The sequence below is a fragment of the Gossypium hirsutum genome, chromosome D01, assembly GCF_007990345.1.
Source record: "Gossypium hirsutum isolate 1008001.06 chromosome D01, Gossypium_hirsutum_v2.1, whole genome shotgun sequence".
In the NCBI taxonomy this organism is placed as follows: domain Eukaryota; kingdom Viridiplantae; phylum Streptophyta; class Magnoliopsida; order Malvales; family Malvaceae; genus Gossypium; species Gossypium hirsutum.
Window position 1 is genome coordinate 4,588,114 of NC_053437.1, and position 24,706 is coordinate 4,612,819.

The following is a 24,706-nucleotide window of genomic DNA, read 5'->3' on the forward strand; positions in this document are numbered from 1 at the left end:
AACTCATCACACCAGAAACCGAAAGCCGTTCAAGAGCAAGAAGACCTTGAGCCAAGGTGACTGGCACAACATATTCCAGTTTTGCACACGCTCTGATGAAAGAGTCTTCAATTTGGGCAAGCAGAGAGGAAGGGAAGAAGGCTTTGATTCTGTTTCACCATCAATTTCCGGATCAGCGAAAAGAGTTCTCAATTCGTCGCAGCAATGTATCTCGAGTTGTTCTAAAAGCACTAGGCTTTGAATAAGGGAAGGTGAAAAAAGGGATTTCAATTTTCCGCATTCCCTTATGCCTACAACCTTAAGACTTTGGAGGGTGAAAGAATGGGGTGAGCCTTTGAATATCCATCTCAATGCTGTTAATCGGTAGAGAATCAAAGATTGTAAATTTGAAAGTGGGTGCTCTTGATTTTCTTCTCCGTCATGAAAGAGCTCACCCACCACTTGCAACATCCTGCAATTACCAGATATTTCAAGTTTTTGAGGAAACCTTGTGGAGGCTGACCCTTGCATAAGGCTTCCAACCGACGCATATTTGCTATAGATAATGTCTCCAAATGAGTGAATGCTGAAGTTGGCTCATTCTTTGTTGCAGTAGCGGTGGTATCAACCAAGCATTCAAGATCCTCGCAATTCTCAAGTTGAAGTGAAGTTACTCTATTTAGTCCATCTTCATTAGCTTCTGGAACCAGATTATGATCCTTAATTTCCATTCAAACTTTGAAAATATAAGAGAGTTACAAAAGACTTGGACAGTTACCTAATGACTTAACTGCTCCCACTAATACATGACTAATTGCTAACTTAAATTACACACAAAAGGAGCTGACATATCAGCTATTACATCAATTCAAATCAAGAACATATCCTACTAACTTTATGAACAAATTACAAGTGAACTAGCCAAAGTTACATAGGATCAAAATGATCAAAACAACTGTTGCATTCGGTTCAGCTCCAATGCTGCACTTGGAGCAGTGTTGCTGTTGGTGTTATGCTGAGCTGCTGCAGGTTGCCTGTTGCATTGCAGGCCAAAGCTTAACAAAAATCAACAAATTGATTTATTCATTGCAACAAAAATTAACCAATGGGTAAATTGTCCAACATTATGTTTTAAAATGCTTTTCAAGGTAGCAAATGCATCAAACTCTGTACAAAAAATAAAGAACGAGTAGATATTCCATAAAAGAAGCAACTCGATCGATCAGACTTCGAAAAACATAATCAACAAATAAGTAATAATTAGAACTAAAAAGAAAAATAAAAAGAACAAAAAACCAAGGCGAGAAGAAAGGTAAATGGTCTTGCCATATTTACCTAGTTAATTAACTAGTGTTGACTGTTGGTACAATCGACGTGATTTAAGCTCAAGAATGATTTCTGCAACATTTTTCACTTAAAGGGTGAAATTTCTTCAGCTTCTTCTTTATACTGAGGTAGTAAGGTAGGTCTTCTCCTTTCCCAGATTATATCTTCCAGCGAGGGACTGGTATCATTTAGCTGAGATGCCTTCATTTCATAACAAATTAAATTTCGTTGAGAATAACATAAAAATAAAATGAAAATTACTCAATTTCATATACATTAGAAACAATAGTGGAAAAACTCAAGTAAAAGAGTGTTGGGAGCATAAATACCTGATCAGTTTTAGCATGCACAGTCAATGTTAAATAACCTGCACTGAAACTTGTGATCATCTTGGAACATTTCTTAATGTCAAGCGAATGCAAACATGGGAATTCCAGATGATAACCCGCAGGGCTGAAGCTCTTGAGCTTTGACAAATTTTCAAGTTCTATTTTCTTTAACTGAGGGAATACCATTTTCATCTCCAACTGAGGACCTTGTGATGATGATGAAGATGCTAAAATGTCATCATTTCCAATTATTTGCTTCAAGTTCTCACATGACGCTATGTCTAGGATGCTTAATTGTGGTAAATATGGAATGAGCGTCTCTGGAAAGATGTATGTCAAGTTATTGCAGTGGTGAATCCATAGTTCTCTAAGATTGATTGCAACATGGATGGAACCATTCCATATATCTTGCAACCTAATCACATTAGAAAGCTCCATTCTCTCTAGACTTGAGATAATATTTCCACCCTGAAGCTGAAACAATTGTTCAAAGTTCCCCAAAGTTATATATTCGAAATCTGGTGATTTTTGTATCAACTGAGTGTTTACCGTATCACTCAAATTGACATCTTCACTGTCTATATCTTCTATAAGGAAGGTCAACGCCTGCATAAAAGTAAATGGAAGTGCGTTGCTGCTGGTGCTCTGTTTGAAATTCTTACTTATGGCAGAGAACTTCACCAGCTCAGTGGAGCATGATGATGTGTGTGAAGTTTGCCAAATGGGGAAACAGGCAAGACTGCCATTTCCTACAAATTCAGCTTGGAGAGCTACTGAAAGATTGCAGCTGGTGCACTCTGATGTATGTGGCCCGATGAGGACTGAATCACTCAGCAAAAACAGGTATTTTATCCTCTTTATTGATGACCTTACAAGGTTTTGCTGGATTTTCTTTTTAAAACACAAGTCTGAGGTAGCTCAAGTGTTTGTGAAGTTTAAAAATGCTGTAGAAACAGAAACAGGTTGCAAGCTGAAATCGATAAGGACTGACAATGGCACTGAGTACACTTCAGCTCAGTTTCAAGCCATTTGCAATGATGCTGGTATCAAACATCAGCTTACAAATGTCTACACACCTCAGCAGAATGGGGTAGATGAAAGAAAGAATAGAAGTCTGATGGATATGGCCAGATGTCTTCTGTTTGAAAAGAAACTGCCCAAGACCATGTGGGCTGAGGCAGTAAACACTGCTGTTTACCTTCAGAACAGGCTTCCTACTAAAGCTCTTGCATCCGAGACACCTTTCGAGGCTTGGTTCAGTTTCAAGCCTTCCTTGGCACATCTGAAGGTGTTTGGTTGCCTGTGTTATGCACAAATACCAGCAGCAAAGAGAGACAAGCTCTCCAAAAGGGCTCAACCAGGTGTTCTAGTAGGCTACAGCTCAGTCAAGAAGGGCTACAGGGTTCTGGATCCCTTGACAAACAAAGTCCAGGTGAGCAGAGATGTCATCTTTGATGAAAAAGCCTGCTGGAATTGGGAGAAAAATGAGCCAGAAGCAGTTTCAGAAGACCTAGTGCCTAATCAGGCTGAACTTGAGCAGCTAGGATCTGAAATGGATGTTGATGATGTGCCTGTGAGAGGCACAAGGCCCTTAGAAGATATTTATGAAAGGGCACAGGTTGCAATAGCAGAACCTAGCAGTTTTGAAGAGGCTGAGGCAGATGAAGGCTGGAAACTAGCTATGGTCAATGAAATCAACATGATTGAGAAGAACCATACATGGGAGCTAGTTGATAAACCTATTGGAAAAAAGACCATTGGAGTAAAATGGGTCTATCGAGTAAAACAGAATGCAGATGGCAGTCTGAACAAGCTAAAAGCCAGGCTTGTTGTGAAAGGATTTAACCAAAGGTATGGTCTAGACTACCTGGAGACATTTGCACCAGTAGCCAGGCTAGACACAGTTAGAATGATAGTTGCCTTGGCTGCTCAACATCAGTGGACCGTTCATCAACTTGATGTTAAGTCTGCATTTCTCAATGGTTTCCTGGAAGAAGAGATCTACATCGAGCAGCCTCAAGGATTTGTGATCACTGGCAAAGAACACATGGTGTACAGACTGAAAAAGGCTTTATATGGCCTGAAACAGGCTCCTCGAGCCTGGTATGCTCGAATTGACTCTTACTTGCTGAGTTTGGAATTTGAGAGAAGTCCCAATGAACCAACACTGTATGTGAAGAAGAACCAAGCTGAAACTCAACTTATTCTGTCACTCTATGTTGATGATCTATTGGTAACTGGAGGAGATAGAAGAATGCTGGAAGATTTCAAAAGAAAAATGATGGAAATGTTTGAAATGTCTGATTTAGGCAGAATGAACTACTTCCTTGGAATGGAAGTGAACCAAACAGAAAAGGGAATCTTTCTTAGTCAGAGTTCTTTTACTATGAAGATCTTGGACAAGTTCTCTATGAAGAACTACAAGCCAACAAGCACACCAATGGCTGTTGGAGTGAAGCTTTCGAGGCAAGGGAGTGGTGAACCAATTTGCGAGACCATGTACAAGAGTCTCATTGGTAGTCTGTTGTATTTGACTGCCACAAGGCCCGATATCATGTTTGCTGTTAGTGTGCTATCAAGATACATGAATTGCTGCAATGATGAGCACTTTCGAGCAGCTAAAAGAGTGTTAAGATATATCAAAGGCACCATTGGTCATGGTGTATTGTTCAAAAGGGCTGAAAACATGAAGCTAATAGGCTATGTTGATAGTGACTGGGCTGGATCGAGTGATGACATGAGGAGCACATCCGGATATGCATTTAGTCTTGGCTCAGGCATGTTTTGCTGGAGTTCTAAGAAACAAAGTCTGGTGGCACAATCAACAGCAGAAGCTGAATATGTTGCTGCTGCATCTGCTGTGAACCAAGCCATATGGCTTAGAAAAATCTTGGCTGATTTAAACCAAAACCAAAAGGAGGCAACAGAGATTTATTGTGACAACAAATCTGCTGTTGCAATTGCAAAAAATCCCATTTTTCATGGCAGAACCAAGCACTTCTATATTAAGTTGCATGTTATAAGGGAGATGGAACAAGCTCATGAAATCGAGCTGATTTATTGCAATTCAGAAGTGCAAATTGCTGATATCTTCACAAAGGCACTCAATGTGTCTAAATTTGTTAAATTCAAAAGGGAATTAGGTGTTACTAGCATGGAAACTAAGGAGGAGTGTTAAGTTTAGTTCCCATGCAAAGGTGGCCATGCACGACATACAAAGGTGGTCATGCTCCAGGAATCGCAGCAAGCAGTGGTGCCATGGTGTGCAGCAACTGAAGTTTGAAGTTGCTAATCCATTTGCTGTTTTTAGTTCCATTTTGATTGTTTTGTAATCTAGTTCATGTTGAACTAAGTAGGTAAATGTTTTGATATTGATTGACTGAAAAGTCAGCAATGCAAGTTGTACAAGCTAATCTTGTAAGTTTCAATACAAATTAGTTGAGTTAGGTAGTTGATTAGGTGATTACTTGTTTGTTTTACTTATTGACTGATATATGTAATGGCTTAATGCCTTGTTGATGGGTCAATGAAAGTAATCAGCTCTTTTTTCATTCAATCTTCTTCTCTCATTTCTGTTTTTCACTAGCTGGTTTCTCTTTTCTGTTTCTGCTTCCGAGTTTGCTTCTTCACTAAGGCTCGAGGCTTGCTATTCAAGCAAGACACAAAACAGCCTGTTGCTGCTTCTTGCACCAACAATTGGTATCATGAGCCTATGTCTTACGGGACCATTGATTTTGCTTCCCCTGCTTGTTGAAAAGAAAGAAGCTGTCAAAGCACAAGCAAGTCATTAAGGACTGCTTGTAGAGAAGATAATATCGGCTCAAACTTATAAGATCCTCAAACTAGCTTGAATAAGCTGAAGGAGGAGTTTAAAGGAAAGGTGTGAGCTTTCCAAATGTGCAAGCTTAGCAAGATGTCAAAGCTGCAAGCTTAGCAAAGTGCGAGCCTGATGAAGACACCTGTTGAAGACAATATGCAAAGATGTGAGTCTGTCAAAGGTGTGAGCTCAGCAACATGTGGAAGCTCAATGCGTGTTGTATAGTTGCAAGCCTCTTGAAGACAGTAAGCAAAGTGTGAGCCTGTCGAATTGCAAGCCAAAATGGCAGAATGAAGGCAAGCAACTATACTCACGAACTGTTTGTGCAAGAAGAAAATGAATTGGTCAGCTTGAATCAAAGCATCTAAGAGCTGCCAAGTTCAAAAAACTTGATGAATGACTGGTATTTGCAGCATGGAGTCCAAGGAGGAGTATTGGAAATTGGCCAACCATGCTGCTGTTACATTTTGTGGTTGAAGTGCATGCAGCTTGATGACATGCTGCAGCACATATGCTTGCTGTAACAGCAAGGTTTCTCTTTAGTTTTATTCTAATTAATCTAGTTTAAAATGGACAAGTTGATGACAACTTGATGCATTAGGTGTTGAATGACTAGTTTAGGTGGCTTGTTTATGTGTACAAGCAATGTTTTAATAGTCCCAATGCTGATTAGTGGAGTTAGTTGACTATTTGGTGATGTATTTGACTATAAATGTATGTTTTTTCTAGTTGAATGAATGAGCTGAATGAGCTATCAGCCATTAGCTCCCTTGCTGCACATTTGTGAGCAAGTAAAAATGCTTCTTGCACCTTGCTTCATGTTTTGTGCTCTTGTTCTCTCTTTTGTTGCTGCCTCTTGCACCAACAAAGTGTTATTCTTTTAAGTTCTTTCAATATCAACCAAGTAAGTATGGCACTCTCATATTTGGTTTTCTTTTTAACTTTTAATCACATGAATTGACAAATTGTGCATTAGAGACTTTCCACTTTTCTAAGGAAATTAGATTTTAATAAAAATGAAATACAAAACTTCTTTTTAAAAGAAATAAATAAATAAAACAAAGGAATTAAGAAAACAAAACCGAAAAGGAAAGTACCTTTAAAGAACCACACTTCTTAACTTCTTTAGGAAAAGTAAAATTTGCAAACACTGAACATTCCCGGATATGTAAAATTTCCAAAATTGGTGCTTCCAAAAAGTTGTTTCCTCCAACAATACTCCTCAAGTTTCTCAATCCAACAAGTTCTACCTTCTGTAGATAAGAAAACACTCCAACTGAAGCATGTGGGAAGACATATTCTAAACTGCAGCAGCTTTCAATCTCCAAAATTTCCAAGTTTGACAAGTAATATGCGTTTGATTCTATTCCATCATCCATTCGAAATATCTTTGACAAATCTTTACAATCAGAAACTCTCAAAATTTTGAGATTTTGCAAGAAACACTTGGGAGATTGGTCATTGTACTTGAAATCCATCATTGCTTGGGATATATCAACCAAGCATTCACCATCTTGCCAGCCGTCAATACAGAGGGAAGTTAATCCGTCTAAATGTTCCAAATCTATAAGATCTGGGACGAGATTTTTGTGATCTCCAATATTGTAGAGAATAAGATCGTTTGTATTGCATAACAATTCCTTGAATACCGATAATCCAGTTTTCTAATTGTAATTCATCACATAAATGAAAATAAATCATTAATTAATTAATGAAAGAATAAATTAAATATTAGATTAATATAATAACATATTGGTATCATAAAAATATATATATAACAACAGATTGGCATAACAATTACCAACAAGATATATGATAATTATAAACAGCAAATACAACTATTTTTATATATTTTTTAAGCTCAAATTTAAGGTTGGGAGGGGCATGGTATGAAAAAGTTTAATAATTAGAAAAATCAAATAAAAAATCCAGAAAAGGAAAAAAGAGTAAGAAAAGTGTACCTCTAACGTTAACTCTAGCTGATTAGAAAAGTGTACCTCTAACGTTAACTCCAGCTGATTGTTGGCTTGTTGAATGGGAAAGTTTATCACTTTAGGACAAAAATTAGCTTTTACGCTTTTCAAAGATGGTGCTTTGACAATATAGTTTTGTGGGACATTGCTAGTCAAGTTTATTAAGCAAATAAGTTGTAGATCTTGCAGACTTGGAAGGAGAAGGCTACCATGGTGTTGAACTCCATCTTGTTCATTTGGCATGCCGAATACTTGCTTTAATGCACCACAAGAAGAAACCCAAAGCGATTCAAGAGCAGGAAGACCTTGAGCCAAGGTGATTGGCACAACATATTCCAGTTTTGCACACTCTTTGATGGAAAGAGTATTCAATTTGGGCAGGCGGAGAGGAAGGGAAGAAGTCTTTGATTCTATTTCACCATCAATTTTCGGATCAGCGAAAAGAGTTTTCAATTCGTCGCAGCATCCTATGTTGAGTTCTTCTAAAAGCACTAGGCTTTGAATAAGGGAAGGAGAAAAAAGGGATTTCAACTTACAACAGTTTACAATTCCCAGATGTTTCAAGTTTTTGAGGAAACCTTGTGGAGGCTGACCCTTGCATAAGGCTTCCAACCGAGGCATCTTTGCTATAGATAATGTCTCCAAATGAGTAAATGCGGAAGTTGGCCCATTCTTTGTGGCAGTAGCGGTGGTATCAACCAAGCATTCAAGATCCTTGCATTTCTCAAGTTGAAGTGAAGTTACTCCATTTAATCCATCTTCATTAGCTTCTGGAACCATATTATGATCCTCAATTTCTGATAATCGAAGTTGTTTTGAAGTTTTGAAAGAATCCTTGAATGCTGACAATCGAACACCCTGATTGTAATTCACGTAAATCATCATCATTAAAACACAAATATTATATATATATCAATTAGAGCAATGTACATTTAATGAAAACGTAAAAAATATAGCTTCCTTAAAAATGAAAAGCTAAAGTAATCAAACTCATAAAAAAGGTTATTTGTGTAATAAAATAATGCATTTGTGGAATACAAATAAATATATAATTGTGCATATGGATATGCTTAACTCTGTTTTATATTTTAACTCTGTTTTCAGTGAGAGTTAAAAGAATGAGATTCATTCTACTTTATTATTCACAAAAAAAGAAGAAGTAAAAATCAGTAAAATTATAAAAAAAATGCAAAATAATATATATTAACAAGGTTGCTGATGTCGTATTTTTTTATATAAAAAAGAACTAATGATATTTTTGAACCACCAATAATTATTATTTTTGTATTATTTACTTCCACATACATAACAGTGCCAATTGTAGTATGGTTAAAATATCTTCAACATTTTGCTGTAAAATCAATATGAGTTATGAATCCTTTATGAAAGAAAAAATTCAATCATGTAATTAGAAAGGGAGAAAAAGAATGTACCTCTATGGAAGCATTCCCAGCTTCTAAATGAACAACTGAATCAGTTAATAGAGGGCAACCAGACATTGAAAAGGACGATAACGATCTCCAGGACTGCTGATATTGGAGCATACTATCATTGGCAACTCCAAACACTTGCTTTAATTTAGGGCAACCATGTATGTTCAGAGTCAAACCCTGAAGCCCATGTGATGCCAGTGATGTCGGAAAAATGTACTCCAAACCATCACAAGTATATATGTAGAGCACTGTTAACTTTGGGAAACACAAAGAAGTATGAGAATTGATGGCCGATGATATTTCTCCCTCATCACCTTCCAATTCTGTCACTATTTGCTTCAACTCATCACAGAACAATATGTAAAGTTTTTCCAAGAGTACGAGACTTTGAGCAAGAGAAAGTGAAAAGAGTGATTTCAAACGCGGGCACTTTCTAATATTCAAATAAACCAAGCTTTCAAGTCTTACATGTTGGGTTGGCAATTCCCATATGCAACTCAAATCTGGCAAGTCTGCAAGACATAAAATCTTTAAATTTGAAAGGAACGGAGCTTCATTTTCTTCCACTTCCTCCATTTGAAATACCACTTTTAGATTGCTGCAGTGATCAATTGCCACTTGTTTTAGGTTTCGTAAGATCATTGATACCGACTCCTTTTGTTGTGTTTTATTAGTCAAGCATTCTACATACTCATCGTTGATACCTGACACTACAAGAGACTCTAAATTCATAAGTAATTGGGAAACTGCATTGTAAGGAAACACTTCCTGATTAATATGCAAGGATCTTGCTGCATTAACAATACGACTCATCTTTCCATAATTTATGCAGATATTGTATTCTTCTAATTCAGGAAACTCAAAGTCTGGAGGAAAATGTAGAGAAGATACCCAAAGATTTAGTCTCGTTAATCTGGTCAAAGATTTTATCACGGGAAAGATATCATTTGTCATGATTGCTAGGTACAACTCCTCTAGCTGAGATAACCTTCGAATGACATTAGGGGAAAAGCTTGAGGAAAGTTCACAATCAATTAGATCCAACATCTTTAGATCTTTCAACCTCCCTAATTCATCTGCCAAACCATTTAATTCTGAATGACGCAAACTTAGAATCTCAAGTGTCCTTAAGTTTCTAAGGAACGAAAAGTCATGAAAATTCTCCAAATGTAGAACACGAAGTTTTTGCAGAGACGAAAGAGCATATAAGGAAATAACCCCCGTAGAACCTTCTAAACTTAAAACTTTTAGTTCTGTCATTCCTAGAAAACATGTACCTTGTACCTTACAATTCTTAAGCAATAGGATCTCAAGCTTCGAAAGAATCAATCTATCAGGAAAGTTTTTCTCTTCACTGTCCAACAATGAGATTGCCTTACAAGATTCAGAGCTTTTATTGAGCAACTCCAATCTAGATTTGATCATAAAACCACTTTTTTCTTCTGATGCGATCCATAGAGCAACATCACGAACTATGTCATGTAACTTAACGTACCTAATCAAGCCAAAATAAAAGAGAATACATTTATATTATTATTTTATTTTATTTTTATATCACATAAAATAAATAATAATATAATAGTATGAAAAGATTAAAAAAAAAGTCAAGTTGTGTATGTTTAAAATTTTATTAAGATAAGATATGAAAAGATTTAAACAGCTACTTTTTAGCTTCAATGTTTATGAGTAACATTTACTGAATGTAAGACTAAAGTTAAAGCACACTTCTGGATTTATGTTTTATTTATCATTAAAATATTTCGAATATTTTTATATTTTAATGGATAATTAATATTTTTATAAAAATATTTTTATCTTGTTATACTTTTATATACTCTTCAATATGAAAGTATAATAACTAAGTAACATCATTTGAGATTCAAACACGATCAATAAATTTATATAAAAATCTCATATCCCTCCACCAATAATTATTTACTAAAATAAATTTATAATATCTTTTTAAAATAAAATATTTTCATTCCCAATCATTTATAAACAAATGATACTTTTCAAGTTCAAGAAATGGAGAATCTAAAATTGCTGGAGTTTGGCTAAGCTTGTGAACATAGCAAGAGAACTCTATCTAGTATGTATATATCATTCATCCTTTTAAGTTGTGTTTGTCTTAAAACAACTTTGAGAACATTGGATTGGTTTTCTAAAAAAATTGATATTTTTTAGTATTTAAATAATTTTGCGTAAAATATTTTTCTTTATTTGAATTTTTTTTCTAAAATCATTTTTCTAAATTTTATTTTCAGTGAAATAAACTCAATATAAATTATATTTGATACAAAACATTATAGAAACACATTTTTTAAATAAAAATTATTTTTTAATAAGATTACATTTTGTAATAAATAATATATTATAGTAAGCATTTTTCTATTTAAAGGCCGAGATACCTGTCCAATTTTATTCTACAAGCCTAAAAGCTCACCCAATATATAGGCTTGAGCAAAAAATAGACCTACTTAAAATATAGGTTGGGCTTGCGGTTGTCAATATTCTATTAATATTTTTTATTTGAAGAACTTAAAACTATTTTCATCGATGACTTGCAGTTGTTAATTTGAAGTTCACACTTATATTATTTATAAACAAATAATAATTCTCCAATTGAGTCTAAAGATGGTTTTGTTTGACTGAGCTGGCGGCCTTCTAAAGACAAATCTACTCCTAAATCTGCAAATATATCCACTAATCAAAAGGAATAAGCTCTAGAGTTTAAGGACCATACCTTCCGCCATCTCCATCTTCTAACAGCAAGCAAGAATCTTTGAGGTAATCAATGGCTTCCAAAACTTGAATCCTCACTTCTCCAATCGAGTCAGCCTTGCCAAATAACTCCAAACACCAAGCATATCTTACCAAATCTTCCACTTCAATTGAATGATCCTCTGGATATAAACCACACCATAAGAAGCATCTCTTGGTCGTCTCCTTCTTCAAGTAATCATAACTTATCTTGATACACAAGTAGGCATTTTTTTCTTCTTCTCCAATGTTACCGATTTCCACTAACCTACTGCTTTCAAGTTTCTTGCGGGCCACTTTCCATCCTTCACGGGTCTTTGTTTTTTTTAGAGCCGCTGCTAACGTTACAATCGCTACCGGTAGACCCTTGCATTCTTTTGCAACTTTCTCAGCCTCCTCAAGAACATCCATTGAAACTCTTTCATTAAGGTTAGCTTTCATTCTAAATAGAGCCCATGCTTCCTCACTATCCAAAACATCTATTGGAATAATAACTTGACATTCCATGGATTCGCATACTTTCATGAGACGTGTTGTCAAAATGATTTTACATCCCTTCCGATTTTCATTTAGCAGAATTGTTGGAACAATGGCAGCAGCAACCATCAAAACAAAGTTGCAACTCAGTGTTTGCAAGACTGAAGCAAGAAGAATCGAGGCAAAGCAAAGCAAAAATTTGGTCAAAAACAAAATACTCAGCAATGTTGTGATTGAACGCACTATTTTTCATTCAACTTGAAATATATAAAAGAGTTACATTACATTGACAGTTACCTAATGTATTTAACTGCCCCAACTAATACAAACCTAATCACTAGTCAAAAATAATCAAACATAGCTGACCAATCAGCCATTACATCAAAAGATCTTGTCACTAACTTAAGTTTAACTAGCATTACAAACAAACTAAAGTTGAACTGAACCAAATTACATTAAAACAAAGCAGCAAAGTTGGTTGCTTCATTCGGTTCAAAAACCATTCGTGCGCACCAAGCAAAAAGAGTTGAGCTCGATAGCTGCTGGTCTCGGCAGTAGCAAGCTTTTGGCTCCATGTTGCATTGCAGTCCAGCTTTCAACACTCCTCCTTGGACTGTATGCAACACATTCCAATTGCACTTCTCAAAGATTCAAATCGAGCAGCCCCTAAGGGCTTGGTCATTATGTCAGCCAATTGTGCTCCTGAGCTGCAATGCACAAGGCTGACTTCCTTTGCTTGTTCAGCCTCTCTAACAAAATGCATTTTGATCTTAAAATGCTTAGTCTTGCCATGGAACACAGGGTTCTTGGCTATTGCAACTGCAGACTGATTGTCCACCCAGATTTCAGTTGCTTCATCTTGAGTTTCATTAAGGTTATGAAGCAGTTTTCTTAGCCAAATGGCCTGATTAACTGCTCCTGCTGCAGCAATGTACTCTGCTTCTGCTGTGGACTGAGCAACAGTTTGTTGCTTCTTAGAACTCCAGCAAAACATGCCCGATCCAAGTGTGAAGAAGTATCCAGAGGTACTCTTCATGTCATCGAGAGATCCTGCCCAGTCGCTGTCAGAGTAGCCTTCTAGTTTCAGTTGGTTCAGACTTTCAAACATTACACCAAAACTAGCAGTGCCCTTAATGTATCTAAGGATCCTTTTTGCTGCCTTCAAATGTGCCTCATTGCAACAATGCATAAATCTCGATAACAGGCTGACACCAAACATGATATCTGGCCTGGTTGCTGTTAGATACAACAGACAACCAACTAGGCTTCGATAGTGCCTCTCATCAACCCTCTGCTGATCACCACTGCTAGTCAGCTTTTCTCCTTGAGCCACTGGTGTGCTGACTGCTTTACAGTTATGCATGCAAAATTTTTCTAGGATCTTCAAAGCAAATGAGTGTTGGCTGATGAAGATACCTCGATCAGATTGGTGCACTTCCATGCCAAGGAAGTAAGTCATGATCCCCAAATCTGTCATCTCAAACACTTGCTGCATTTGGACCTTGAACTGATCAATGAGCTCGATTTTGCTCCCTGTCACAAGCAAATCATCCACATACAAGGAGACTATCAGCAAGGTTTCATGTTCTGACCTTTTAACATATAGAGTAGGCTCACTAAGGCTCTTTACAAATCCAAGTTTGGTCAGGTAGGCATCAACTCTGTCATACCAGGCCCTTGGTGCCTGTTTCAGGCCATAGAGGGCCTTTCTCAACTTATACACTTTGTCTTCATGTCCAACAACTTCAAAACCTTCAGGTTGCTCGATGAAGATCTCCTCCTTGAGAAAACCATTCAGGAATGCTGATTTGACATCCAATTGGTGAACTCTCCACTGCTTCTGAGCTGCTAAAGCAAACAGCAGCTTAATTGTATCCAGTCTTGCCACTGGAGCAAAAGTTTCTAGGTAGTCAACACCATACTGCTGACTATAGCCCTTCACCACAAGCCTGGCCTTGTGCTTGTTCAGTGAGCCATCAGCATTGTACTTGGTCCGATACACCCATTTAACTCCTATGACCCTCTTGTGTTCTGGTCTGCTCACCAACTCCCAAGTCTGATTTTTGTTGATCATTTCCAACTCAGCTTCCATAGCTTTCATCCAGCTTCTGTTTTTAGCAGCCTCTTCAAAGTCTGAGGGCTCAATCACAGCAACATTGCACCTCTGATAGATATCAGCCAAAGTTCTGGTGCCCCTCACTGGTATATCATCAACAGCATCATTACTTGGTCCTTCTTCTGCAGGTTCAGCAACCAAGTCTAACTGGTCCAATTCAGACAGGTCAGTCTCAACACCATTCCAATTCCACACCTTTTCCTCATCAAACTTTACATCCCTGCTGACTAAAACCTTCTTTGCTGTAGGATCATACACTCTATAACCCTTCTTGTTGCTGCTGTAGCCTACAAAGATTCCTGGAGTTGCTCTGCTCTCAAGCTTGGTCCTTTTCTCTACTGGAATAAGTGCATAACATACACAGCCAAACACTTTTAAGTGTGTTACCACAGGTTTGACTCCATGCCAAGCCTCAAAAGGAGTCTTATCCTTGACTGCTCTAGTTGGCAGTCTGTTGAGCAGATACACTGAGGTGTTGACTGCCTCAGCCCAAAACTGACTTGGAAGCTTGCCTTGGAACAAGAGGCACCTGGCCATGTTCAGTACAGTCCTATTCTTTCTCTCACAGACTCCATTCTGTTGAGGAGTATAGACTATTGTGAGCTGATGGTGAATCCCAGCACTGTCACAAAGCTTCTGAAATCTCTCAGACACATATTCAGATCCATTATCAGTCCTCAAGGCTCTAATTTTGCAGCCTGACTGATTTTCAGCATAAGCCTTGAATTTGCAGAAGGCTTCAAATACTTCTGACTTTTGCTTCAAGAAGTAGACCCAGCACAACCTTGTTAAATCATCTATAAACAAGGCAAAGTACCTGTTCTCACTGATTGAAGGTGTTCTCATAGGGCCACAAACATCAGAGTGCACCAATTCGAGCTTGTCTTGAGCTCTCCAAGCACTGTCAGTAGGAAAAGGCAGTCTAGCCTGCTTACCAAGCTGACAAACCTCACAAACATTCCCACTAGCTTCAATTTTTGAAATGTCATCAACCAGATTCAGCCTATGTAACAGATCGATGGATCTAAAATTTGCATGGCCTAATCTTCTATGCCACAAGTCAGTGCTTTCAACAAGGCTGGTGTATGCCTTTCTTTCTATTTGGCTAACATCCAGCATGAAGCACCTATCAGTCATAGAGACTGTGACTAACTCTAGACCATTCATGTCTTGAACAATACAGCAACCATCCTTAAAAACCAATGTATAGCCTTTTTCAACTAATTGGCCTACACTAAGCAAATTCTGGTCTAAGTCAGGTACAAAAAACACATCTGAGATCAGCTTGTTACCTGAACCAGTGCTAATCAACACACTGCCCTTGCATTTAGCCTCAATCAGCCTACCATCTCCAATTCTAATCCTCGAGTGGAAGCTTCTGTCCAGGCTTTTGAACAGCTTCTCATTTGCTGCCATATGGTGTGAGCAGCCACTGTCTAGTAGCCAATCATTGTTGGCCTTGGTTGTGCCAACAAAACAAGTTGCTGTGAACACTTGCTCCTCCTGAGCTTGAATGTCCTCAGCTGGTCTAGCTTGTTGCAGAGTAGCCTCCCTTGGTTTGCCCTTGCACACCTTCTCCACATGGCCAAACTGCTTGCATTTTCTACACTGAATATCTGGCCTAAACCAGCAATACTTTTCTGAATGTGTTGTCTTCTTGCAATGAACACATGGTGGGAACACCCTTTTTGCTTCATCTCTTCCTGACTTGGCCCTTCTATTGTGCCAAGGCTTCTTGCCTTTTGCACTCACACTCGAGCCTTCACTGGCTTTAGCCTGGAAAGCAGCTTCAGGATTCTCCTCCTGCCTATTTGCCCTCCTTTGCTCAAGTGCATACAGGGAGTTTATCAGCTCAGACAAAGAAATGGCTGATAAGTCCCTCGAGTCCTCAAGTGAAGAGATTTTAGACTCAAATTTCTCAGGGAGAGTTGTAATAACCTTTTCAACAACTCTGCTCTCTGTGAAGTCCACTCCCAGGAGCCTAATGCTGTTGACAATGGCCATTATCCTGTCTGAGTACTGCTTGATGGTCTCAGACTCCTTCATCCTCAAATTTTCAAAGTCTCTCCTGAGGTTGATCACTTGCTGTTGCCTTGTCTTATCAGTCCCCATGAACTCCTCCTTCAGCTTCTCCCAAGCCTGCTTTGGTGAGTCACAGGCCATGATGCGAGTAAATATCACATCAGAGACTCCATTTTGCAAGCAGGCCATAGCCTTATGCTTCTTGGCTCGCTCCTCAGTATGTTGCCTCATTTGTGCAATGGTGGGATTGGCTCTCAATGGAGGTGGTTCAGCATCATTCTCAATCACACTCCAAAGATCATGTGCCTGGAGATAAGTCTTCATTTTAACTATCCAAATGTGATAGTTTTCTCCAGTGAACACTGGTGGAGGTGGTGGAGTGAAACTCATTCTGCTAGACTGAATCCAAATGCTTCGATCTTACCAAATTTTGAACTTGCTGTTGGTTTTGATTCGAACACCACAGATTGCATACAAAGGCCCCTCAAAGACTCGGGCTCATGATACCATTTGTTGGAACAATGGCAGCAGCAACCATCAAAACAAAGTTGCAACTCAGTGTTTGCAAGACTGAAGCAAGAAGAATCGAGGCAAAGCAAAGCAAAAATTTGGTCAAAAACAAAATACTCAGCAATGTTGTGATTGAACGCACTATTTTTCATTCAACTTGAAATATATAAAAGAGTTACATTACATTGACAGTTACCTAATGTATTTAACTGCCCCAACTAATACAAACCTAATCACTAGTCAAAAATAGTCAAACATAGCTGACCAATCAGCCATTACATCAAAAGATCTTGTCACTAACTTAAGTTTAACTAGCATTACAAACAAACTAAAGTTGAACTGAACCAAATTACATTAAAACAAAGCAGCAAAGTTGGTTGCTTCATTCGGTTCAAAACCATTCGTGCGCACCAAGCAAAAAGAGTTGAGCTCGATAGCTGCTGGTCTCGGCAGTAGCAAGCTTTTGGCTCCATGTTGCATTGCAGTCCAGCTTTCAACAGGAATGCCTATCTCTTTCAAGTGGACCTCATTCCACATATCATCAAGGATTATGAGGACCTTTTCTTCATTTTTCAATCGAAGCCATAATTCTTCTGCTCTCCCTTCTTTAGTTTTCTTCTTGAACTCTAAGTCCAAGAAATCTGCTATTTTATATTGAATATTTTCAATGATTGATTTTTGGGACACAACAACTTCAATAACTTTACGAAAACATCCTAATTCTTTGGTTTTTTTACCGACTTCTTTGACTAAGGTGGTTTTGCCCACCCCTCCCATCCCCCACACTCCGATCATGTTAACTTTACCGTCCTTTAATGCTTCCATGATCTTGTTGAATGCAGCAGTTGAAGATTTGGAAGCCAAAATATCTTTAGATGTGAAGAATTCTAAGCCAGGAAGCTCCGCAGGATGGCCGATTCGTTCAAAGTGAGAGTCTTCTACAAGTTTACTGATTTACACTGTCTTCTTCTCTATCTCCTTGCCTAATTGATATCGCCAACACCAATTAGGACACCAACGTAAGCATATCTTATTTTCTTCAACTCTGCTGTCCAAATTCTGTACATCTTTCAAGGCATTTTCTACATTTTTCAGCCATTCATCTACATAGTCCTCAATTACTTGAGTTTGAATCTGCAATTTTGCCTCCTTAACGTCTTCTTCAACTCGAGTTTGTTCTCTTTTCAGTTTGCTCTGCTGTTGGTGGAGGTCTTCAATTAACTTATGAAAACGAAATAAGTAGCGAATACGACGGTCTATTGGCTTCACCAAATAGTCAACCATCAGTGTTCCTACGGCATTAGAAGCAGCACCCGTGAAGAACGCTCCCGCCATTGTCGTTAATCTGAATTGAAAGAACAATTCTGCTAAGCTTAAGCAAAATGGAAGACAATATACACTTAACGTGAACCACAAAAAGAAACGAAAGATGGTGACGAAAAATTTGAAGCTTACCACTTGAGATGAAGATATATTATATGCAACGTTTTAAAAAAGCAGAGTTGAAAGGTGGGTCTCCTTGCTTCACACAAAATGCTCCAACTTTAAATCTGAAACCAAAACAATTGAAGCTGTCAACCAAAATTTCAAATTTACATTTTGTAATTTAATTTAAGAGTTTAACCTGGGTTGAGGTCACCCTACTAATAAAATTCAATAAACATAAAATACAAAATACTTTTTATAATAATAAAGTTGATACAATGTTCAACAAGAAGGAGAGCAAGGAGGAGACAGTGGTGGCTCGACAGAGGCTGATTTATCTAAAGAGACATGACAGTCTACCTAGGGAGCACTCATGACTAACTGACTCCACTCGAAAACCCTAACGGTCAATAATTAGCCTTCCACCATACCAAATAATAATGCCTTGACTTAAATAAACTGATAGTTAAAGCTCTTGTTAAATATTTGTTTGGGACGGGTTTGAATCGTGTTATCCCATCCCTAACAACAACAACAACAACAACAATAATAATAATAATAATAATAATAATTTTTATATATGCTATGATGCTATGCAAAGAGATAGAAGATGATGATGATCATTTTTATATTTAAAAATGTAACGGTGAAGTCACGCTTATGTTTATAGGTAATAATTTGATATATTATTTGTAGAATTTTTTAAACTTCTATATTTATTTTTTATTTTTATTACAGTTTAAAATATATTTTTCAAACTCTCAACTCGGTCGTAGAGTTTAAAAAAAAAAATCTGCAGGTGGCATATGAAATGATTTCCCTTATTTGTATATTTGGTATATAGCATCAAACTTTGTTTTTAGAATAATCTATGTAATACAATATATATAAACACAAGTTTAAAGAAATATTTAAATTTATGAATCAATGTTTTTAAGTAATATTATTTTGTATTAAATTAAAAATATATAATTTAATAAACTTAAATATATAAAATAATGGGCAAGAGATGTCAAATTAAAAAGTTAGCAACACTCCAACACTTAACTTTTTCCTTGTAATGCCCATGTATGAGCCAAACTGATCCTCACTAAAATCATTGTCACATAAAAAGTTAGAACTAAATTTTTGGGTTAATGATGACTTTCTAGTTTTAATTTTTAGATTAATGAAAGTTTTTTAAATTTTCGTTAATGAATATTTTGGGAAATAATTTTTTTTGATTTTTTTTTATTATGCTTTCATTTAATTTTTATTTAAAAGTTTAATCTAAATGTATATTTAATCTGTGTGTGTTGTGTTGCTTGTGTCAACGGACGCCTAACAAAATTCAAATTTAGCAGAATCTTTTATTTTATTTTTATTTTTGTTATGTTTATTTTTTCTTTTCTTGTTCTTTCCCTCCAATGATGTTAGATGTTCTCTCAGTAATATAGTACATTTATTTTTGTTTATTATAATAATTACTAAGTTTTCTAGTTTCCCGGCGAGAGAAAAGGAAGAAGTGTATAAGGAAGAAATATCTCTTCTTTTTAAATATTAGTATAAGGGCCTTGTATGCAATTATCCCCTTTTTTAATTTCATACTATCTCGTAGTCATATTTGCATATAACTCTTATTTTGTAATGGATAGTTGAAGGGATCTCAACTGAAGCTTTGATACATTATTTATCTATTTATTAAAGCTAAATGTGATTAAACTGGTTGCGCACAAAAAATGATCCAACAAAAAAGGAATGAGTTGGGAATACCAACCTCTTTTTCACCTTACATTTTTATCAACACACACTGTTTGAATTGAGTTTAATAGCCAAAACAAAAGCAGTATTATTCAGAATAAGGAAGAGATTCATGTCTCCAAACTTACCTCAATTCATCACTGTTTATGAGCTGCTGCTGCTCCTGCTACTGTAAATAAATGGAACTTCAACTGAAGAAAAAACACAAAGTAAAAGCAGTTTTTTTTTTCTTTTTTGGGCAAATAAAAGAAAAGAAAAGAGAATGGGATTCAAGAGAAAGAGAATAGGAGGCAGCTTCCTCTTTTTCCTGTTAAAAGGAGGAGAGTGAAATCAAAGAAGAAAGGTGAGAAATTAGGTAGAAATTAAAGAAGAAGAAGAAGAAGAAAACAGAGGAAAGAGCAGATTTTAATTTTTCCTGAAGAGAAGGGTTGCAGTGGGAATCTTAAACAGAGATGACAAAATGCAGAACAAAGAAACAAGGAACACAAAGGGTCTTCAAATAGCAGGATTGATCACAAGTATTGTCGACTTTTTTAACAAGTGTTTGGAAAGGGCCCTTAGGAATGGGACTTAAGTGTAGTTATACGGTAAAATACGTCTCGAGTCACTTTTTCAAGCAAAATAATTATTTACATAATGTAGCATGCATGCCAATGATTGCCATTGATTTAAACTTAATGAATCTCCCACAAACATTATGCTCTTCCCTCTAAACTTTTCTACCAACTTCAAACCACTAAATCTACTAAATTATTTAACAAACCAATTCCAAAATATAATTTATCACATGTATCAGTAACATTCCTCAAAACGTATGCTACCTAGTAGAGGGACTCAATCTCAAAATTATAAAGCGTAAAGGGACTGGAAGCGAATAAGACCTCGTTTAAAAATGGTAGACAAGATATAAGAAGAAAGCAACAAGGGTAGAAAAGGAATAGAGAAAAGCAAAATAAAACAATCAAATCATTGTTTGAGAATATATAAATCAGAAAAGGACCCACAAAAAGAAAGAAAAAGAGCCCCAGGTTTTTTTGGGAGTAATTCTTTTGGGCCAATTTACCAATAAAAGCCTATTTTTTAAAAATTTACCGAAATATGCCCGGTATTTTATTATTTACCGGAATGGGTCATTTTCCGGCAAATCGCGTTCACGTCAGCGCGATGTCAGGGGACGTGTCAGGAAATCGCGGCAATGTCAGCGCGCTTTGCTGACGTGGCAACAAATCGCGTCCACGAGGGGCGATTTGTTGCCACGTCAGCAAAGCGCACTGACGTGGCCGCAATTTTATAAAAAATAATAAAAAATTAAGCTTTTGTTGGTAAATTGGCCAGTACAAATAACAAAAACAATAGCAAAAATAACAACAAAAACAACAGAAAAATAACAGCACCAAAACATTAGGAACAACAAGATAATTTTTATTAAAAAAAATTAATTTATTTGGGTCGGGCCCTAGCCAAAAACTTTTACCCGAGGCTCGATCCGTTTAGAAAACGGGCCTCATTTTTTATTCAAACACATTTTTCGAATTTATATTTTTATTGAAATCCTACTATTTTTTGGGCAGACCTTTGACCCAAGCTAGACAACCCGATCCATGATCAGGTCAATAATCGGAAGTTCGTTCAATTTGTACTTTCTTGTTGATCTTTTTACCTATTGTTTGAATGCTTTTCTTTTTCTTTTTTCTTTTCCTTAAAAAGAATTCCTTTTTGCTATTAACCATCACCAATAGAAAATTTTTATCATCCATTTTTAATCATTAATGTCATTATAATTAAAATTTATTTCATTATTTTTATTAATTGCTAATTTTGTAATTCTTATTTTTAAATCACTATGAATAATTGTGAAAGAACTTTTTGACCCTTTAAAATTTTGACTCTAATTTTTTTTAAATTTCTCTCAATTTATTATTTTTTTAACTTTATCGTCAATATGCTTTAGTCTTCCTTTCCACCTTCTTTCGAAATATCTTATTTAATTATTTGCAATGCTTCCTCTCAACACCAAAATTGAGAGGAAATTTAGAGGAAATTGAGAAGAAATTTGAGAGATGATTAGTTTGTGAAAAAAAATGAGGTAGGGGTATTTATAGTTTTTTTTTGGACCGTTGGGGGGGGGGGGATCGCGGCCACGTCAGCGCGCTTTGCTGACGTGGACACGATTTGCCAGAAAAGGCCCATTCCAGTAAATAATAAAATACCGAGCCCATTTCGGTAAATTTAAAAAAAAAGCTTTTTTTGGTAAATTGTCCATCTTTTTGACCAAGTTTATTTAAATTACGGAATGAAATTGGAATGTTTCAATTTAGATAATTTCAAAAAAAAATATTTAAGAATATATTTGGGTAATTTAAATTTAATTTTATTTAATATGTAAAATTAATTTGGTGTTGGGAATTTTTTTTAGTCAATTTAAGAAGGGTAATTAATTTATTAAGTTTATGAACGTTTTATATAATTATATTTTAATTTGGTATCACAATTGTGTCACACAACACCACTAAAAATTTATTTTTAAAAAAATAATAATTAAAGCATGATTGAAGAAAAAGTCGGTTAGTGTTGTCTAACATAGTGACAGCATCGATGAGTACTATAACAAATACATAATTTTCTTAAAGAATTTTTTATTCGGATCATTTTTTTTATTAATTAATATTTTAAGATTATTTAAAAAAAAACCCTCTATGACTTTCACACTACTACAAACTACATGTTTGTACTATTGCTCCTCTTAATCAACGGCGGAGCCACTAAGAGATCTAAGGAGTAAGCTTTCAATTTAGACTTTTTATAATTTATAAAATATTAAATTAATAATAGTAAATTTATATTTTAGCTTTCTTAAAAATGATAAAAATTTGATTTAATTCTTTAAAAGTTATAAAAATATATACTATTAAAATGATATGATTATATTTTTATTATCATGAAAATATATAATTTAATTTTAACTCCTTTAAAAAAAATTTCTGACTCCACCGTAACCTGTGATCAATAGTATTTTATTCTGTAGGCCAAATTCATCACCAACCCCATCAACTACTGTGCTTCAACTGTTGTGGTATGATATAGTGGTTGGCTAATGAGAATTGCCTCTCACTCTGATTGATTCTCACGGCTTTGACATGCTTCTATGCTCATATCACATGAAATTTTAGACCTCCAGCTAGCTTTGCTATTTTGCTTAGCCCCCATCAAAGCTATAACATTCTAATGTCTAATTAAATTTTTTGACACACCGCAAAAGTGCCACTGTTTCGATTATTTTGTTATTGTATATGGAGAGGTAGTCGGCTAATGTTTTTAAGTACCATAAGAGCAGTTGAATTTGTCTTAAAAAAATTGTGAAAACAAGCATCAATATTTAGTAAAACTCAATTCTCTTATTCGATTTCTTATTTTTTTTAATATCCTATTTATTTAATTATTTTATTTAGATCTACTAATTTTTTTTAAAATATAAATATATTTATTTATATTATATGTGCAAATCTTGTACTTAATATAAATTATTTATATTTATAATTATTCGCTAATTTGTTAATCTAACAAATTCATATCCAATAATTATTCAAACTTGATAGCTTAACTAACAAGACAAACCAAAACACCAGCTCCCCGCTGTGATCAAAAGTAAATAGAGAGATTCCATATTCTTTGCGTGAATGTTTAATAATCTTCAAAAAGAGTTGCCTTACGTTTGTCTTCGGAGCAATTCTAACTGCTCGCCCACTCAATGGATCATACTTTCATGTTATTATAACATTTCTAGGTCCTTCTTTATGAAGTTATTCTTTAATGTAAACTATATATTAGTCTTGATATAGATATATCTGTTCTTTATTCGATTCCTTGTCGGTTCTCAATTACTGTTTCATTGCTTCATTATCATTTCTACTTTCCTTTTCGGCTGTCATCATATCAAGCAAATTCACAGGGGAAAACGATGAAGAAATCAGCAAGAAAAGTGGAAATTTGATGGAAGAGAGTGATGATAGTAATTCATCATAATCAAATCTTTACCAGAATAATATAACCAAATTTAAATCAATCAATTAATTAATTTACGTGTACTTTTTATAAAGTAGAACTTCAACTTAAATGGTAAAGATTCGATTTTTTTTAATTAAAATATTTTAAAATCTTAATATGTCTAGATTTCGTTGACATATTAATTTTTTTTGAGATCACATTTGAAATAAATTATTGAAACTTTAATGCTTATCCATTTATACACTTTATGGTGGTATAAAATGTTAAGATTGTAAGATTGGGTTTAATATAGTATAGAAATATAATCATAATTTTGAAAGAGGCATAGCACCTTAACTACAAAGGTAGCCTACTGGTGATAAAATCTTCCAATTAAGCAGACAAACTCCAAATTTATCATATCACAATAAATGACAAAGAAAGAAAAAAGAAAGATGGAAAAAAGCCAAAACAAGTAGATCATTTAAGCAAGAAGAACACAAACAAACAAGAAAAAAAAATCCTTTTTTCTTCTTATTCTATAGGAAGTTTTATGTATTTTAAATAATTACACAAATCTCACATTATTAAAGAAAAATTGAGACCCTTATTTATAAGTTATTATACTTTATTAAGATAGTAGGAACTAAGTTGAGAGGGTGGACTTGTGTTTTGAACCTAAAAAAGAAATGCAATTTACATTTAAGTCCTTTTGTTTTTGAAATGATTTTTTACTGAATTTTTGAGAGTCTGACATTCTTAATTTATAAGACCTATACTTAAAGGACAATGATATTCATACTTCATTTGAGTGT

The 24,706-nt window shown here is 35.5% G+C and overlaps 1 protein-coding gene across 1 annotated transcript; it reads right to left on the bottom strand.

Annotated features, from left to right (window-relative positions):
* Positions 1-7,515: 7,515 nt before the first annotated feature.
* Positions 7,516-20,464, bottom strand: LOC107928101 (disease resistance protein At4g27190). Its single transcript, XM_016859272.2, has 7 exons — positions 20,036-20,464; positions 18,198-18,292; positions 17,242-18,087; positions 11,601-12,191; positions 8,858-10,352; positions 7,677-8,282; positions 7,516-7,572 (listed from the first exon to the last, which is right to left on the bottom strand). The coding sequence occupies exons 3-7, from the start codon at positions 17,565-17,567 to the stop codon at positions 7,516-7,518; spliced, it is 3,075 nt and encodes a 1,024-aa protein (XP_016714761.2). The 5' UTR covers positions 17,568-18,087; positions 18,198-18,292; positions 20,036-20,464.
* Between the last annotated feature and the right edge of the window lie 4,242 nt (positions 20,465-24,706).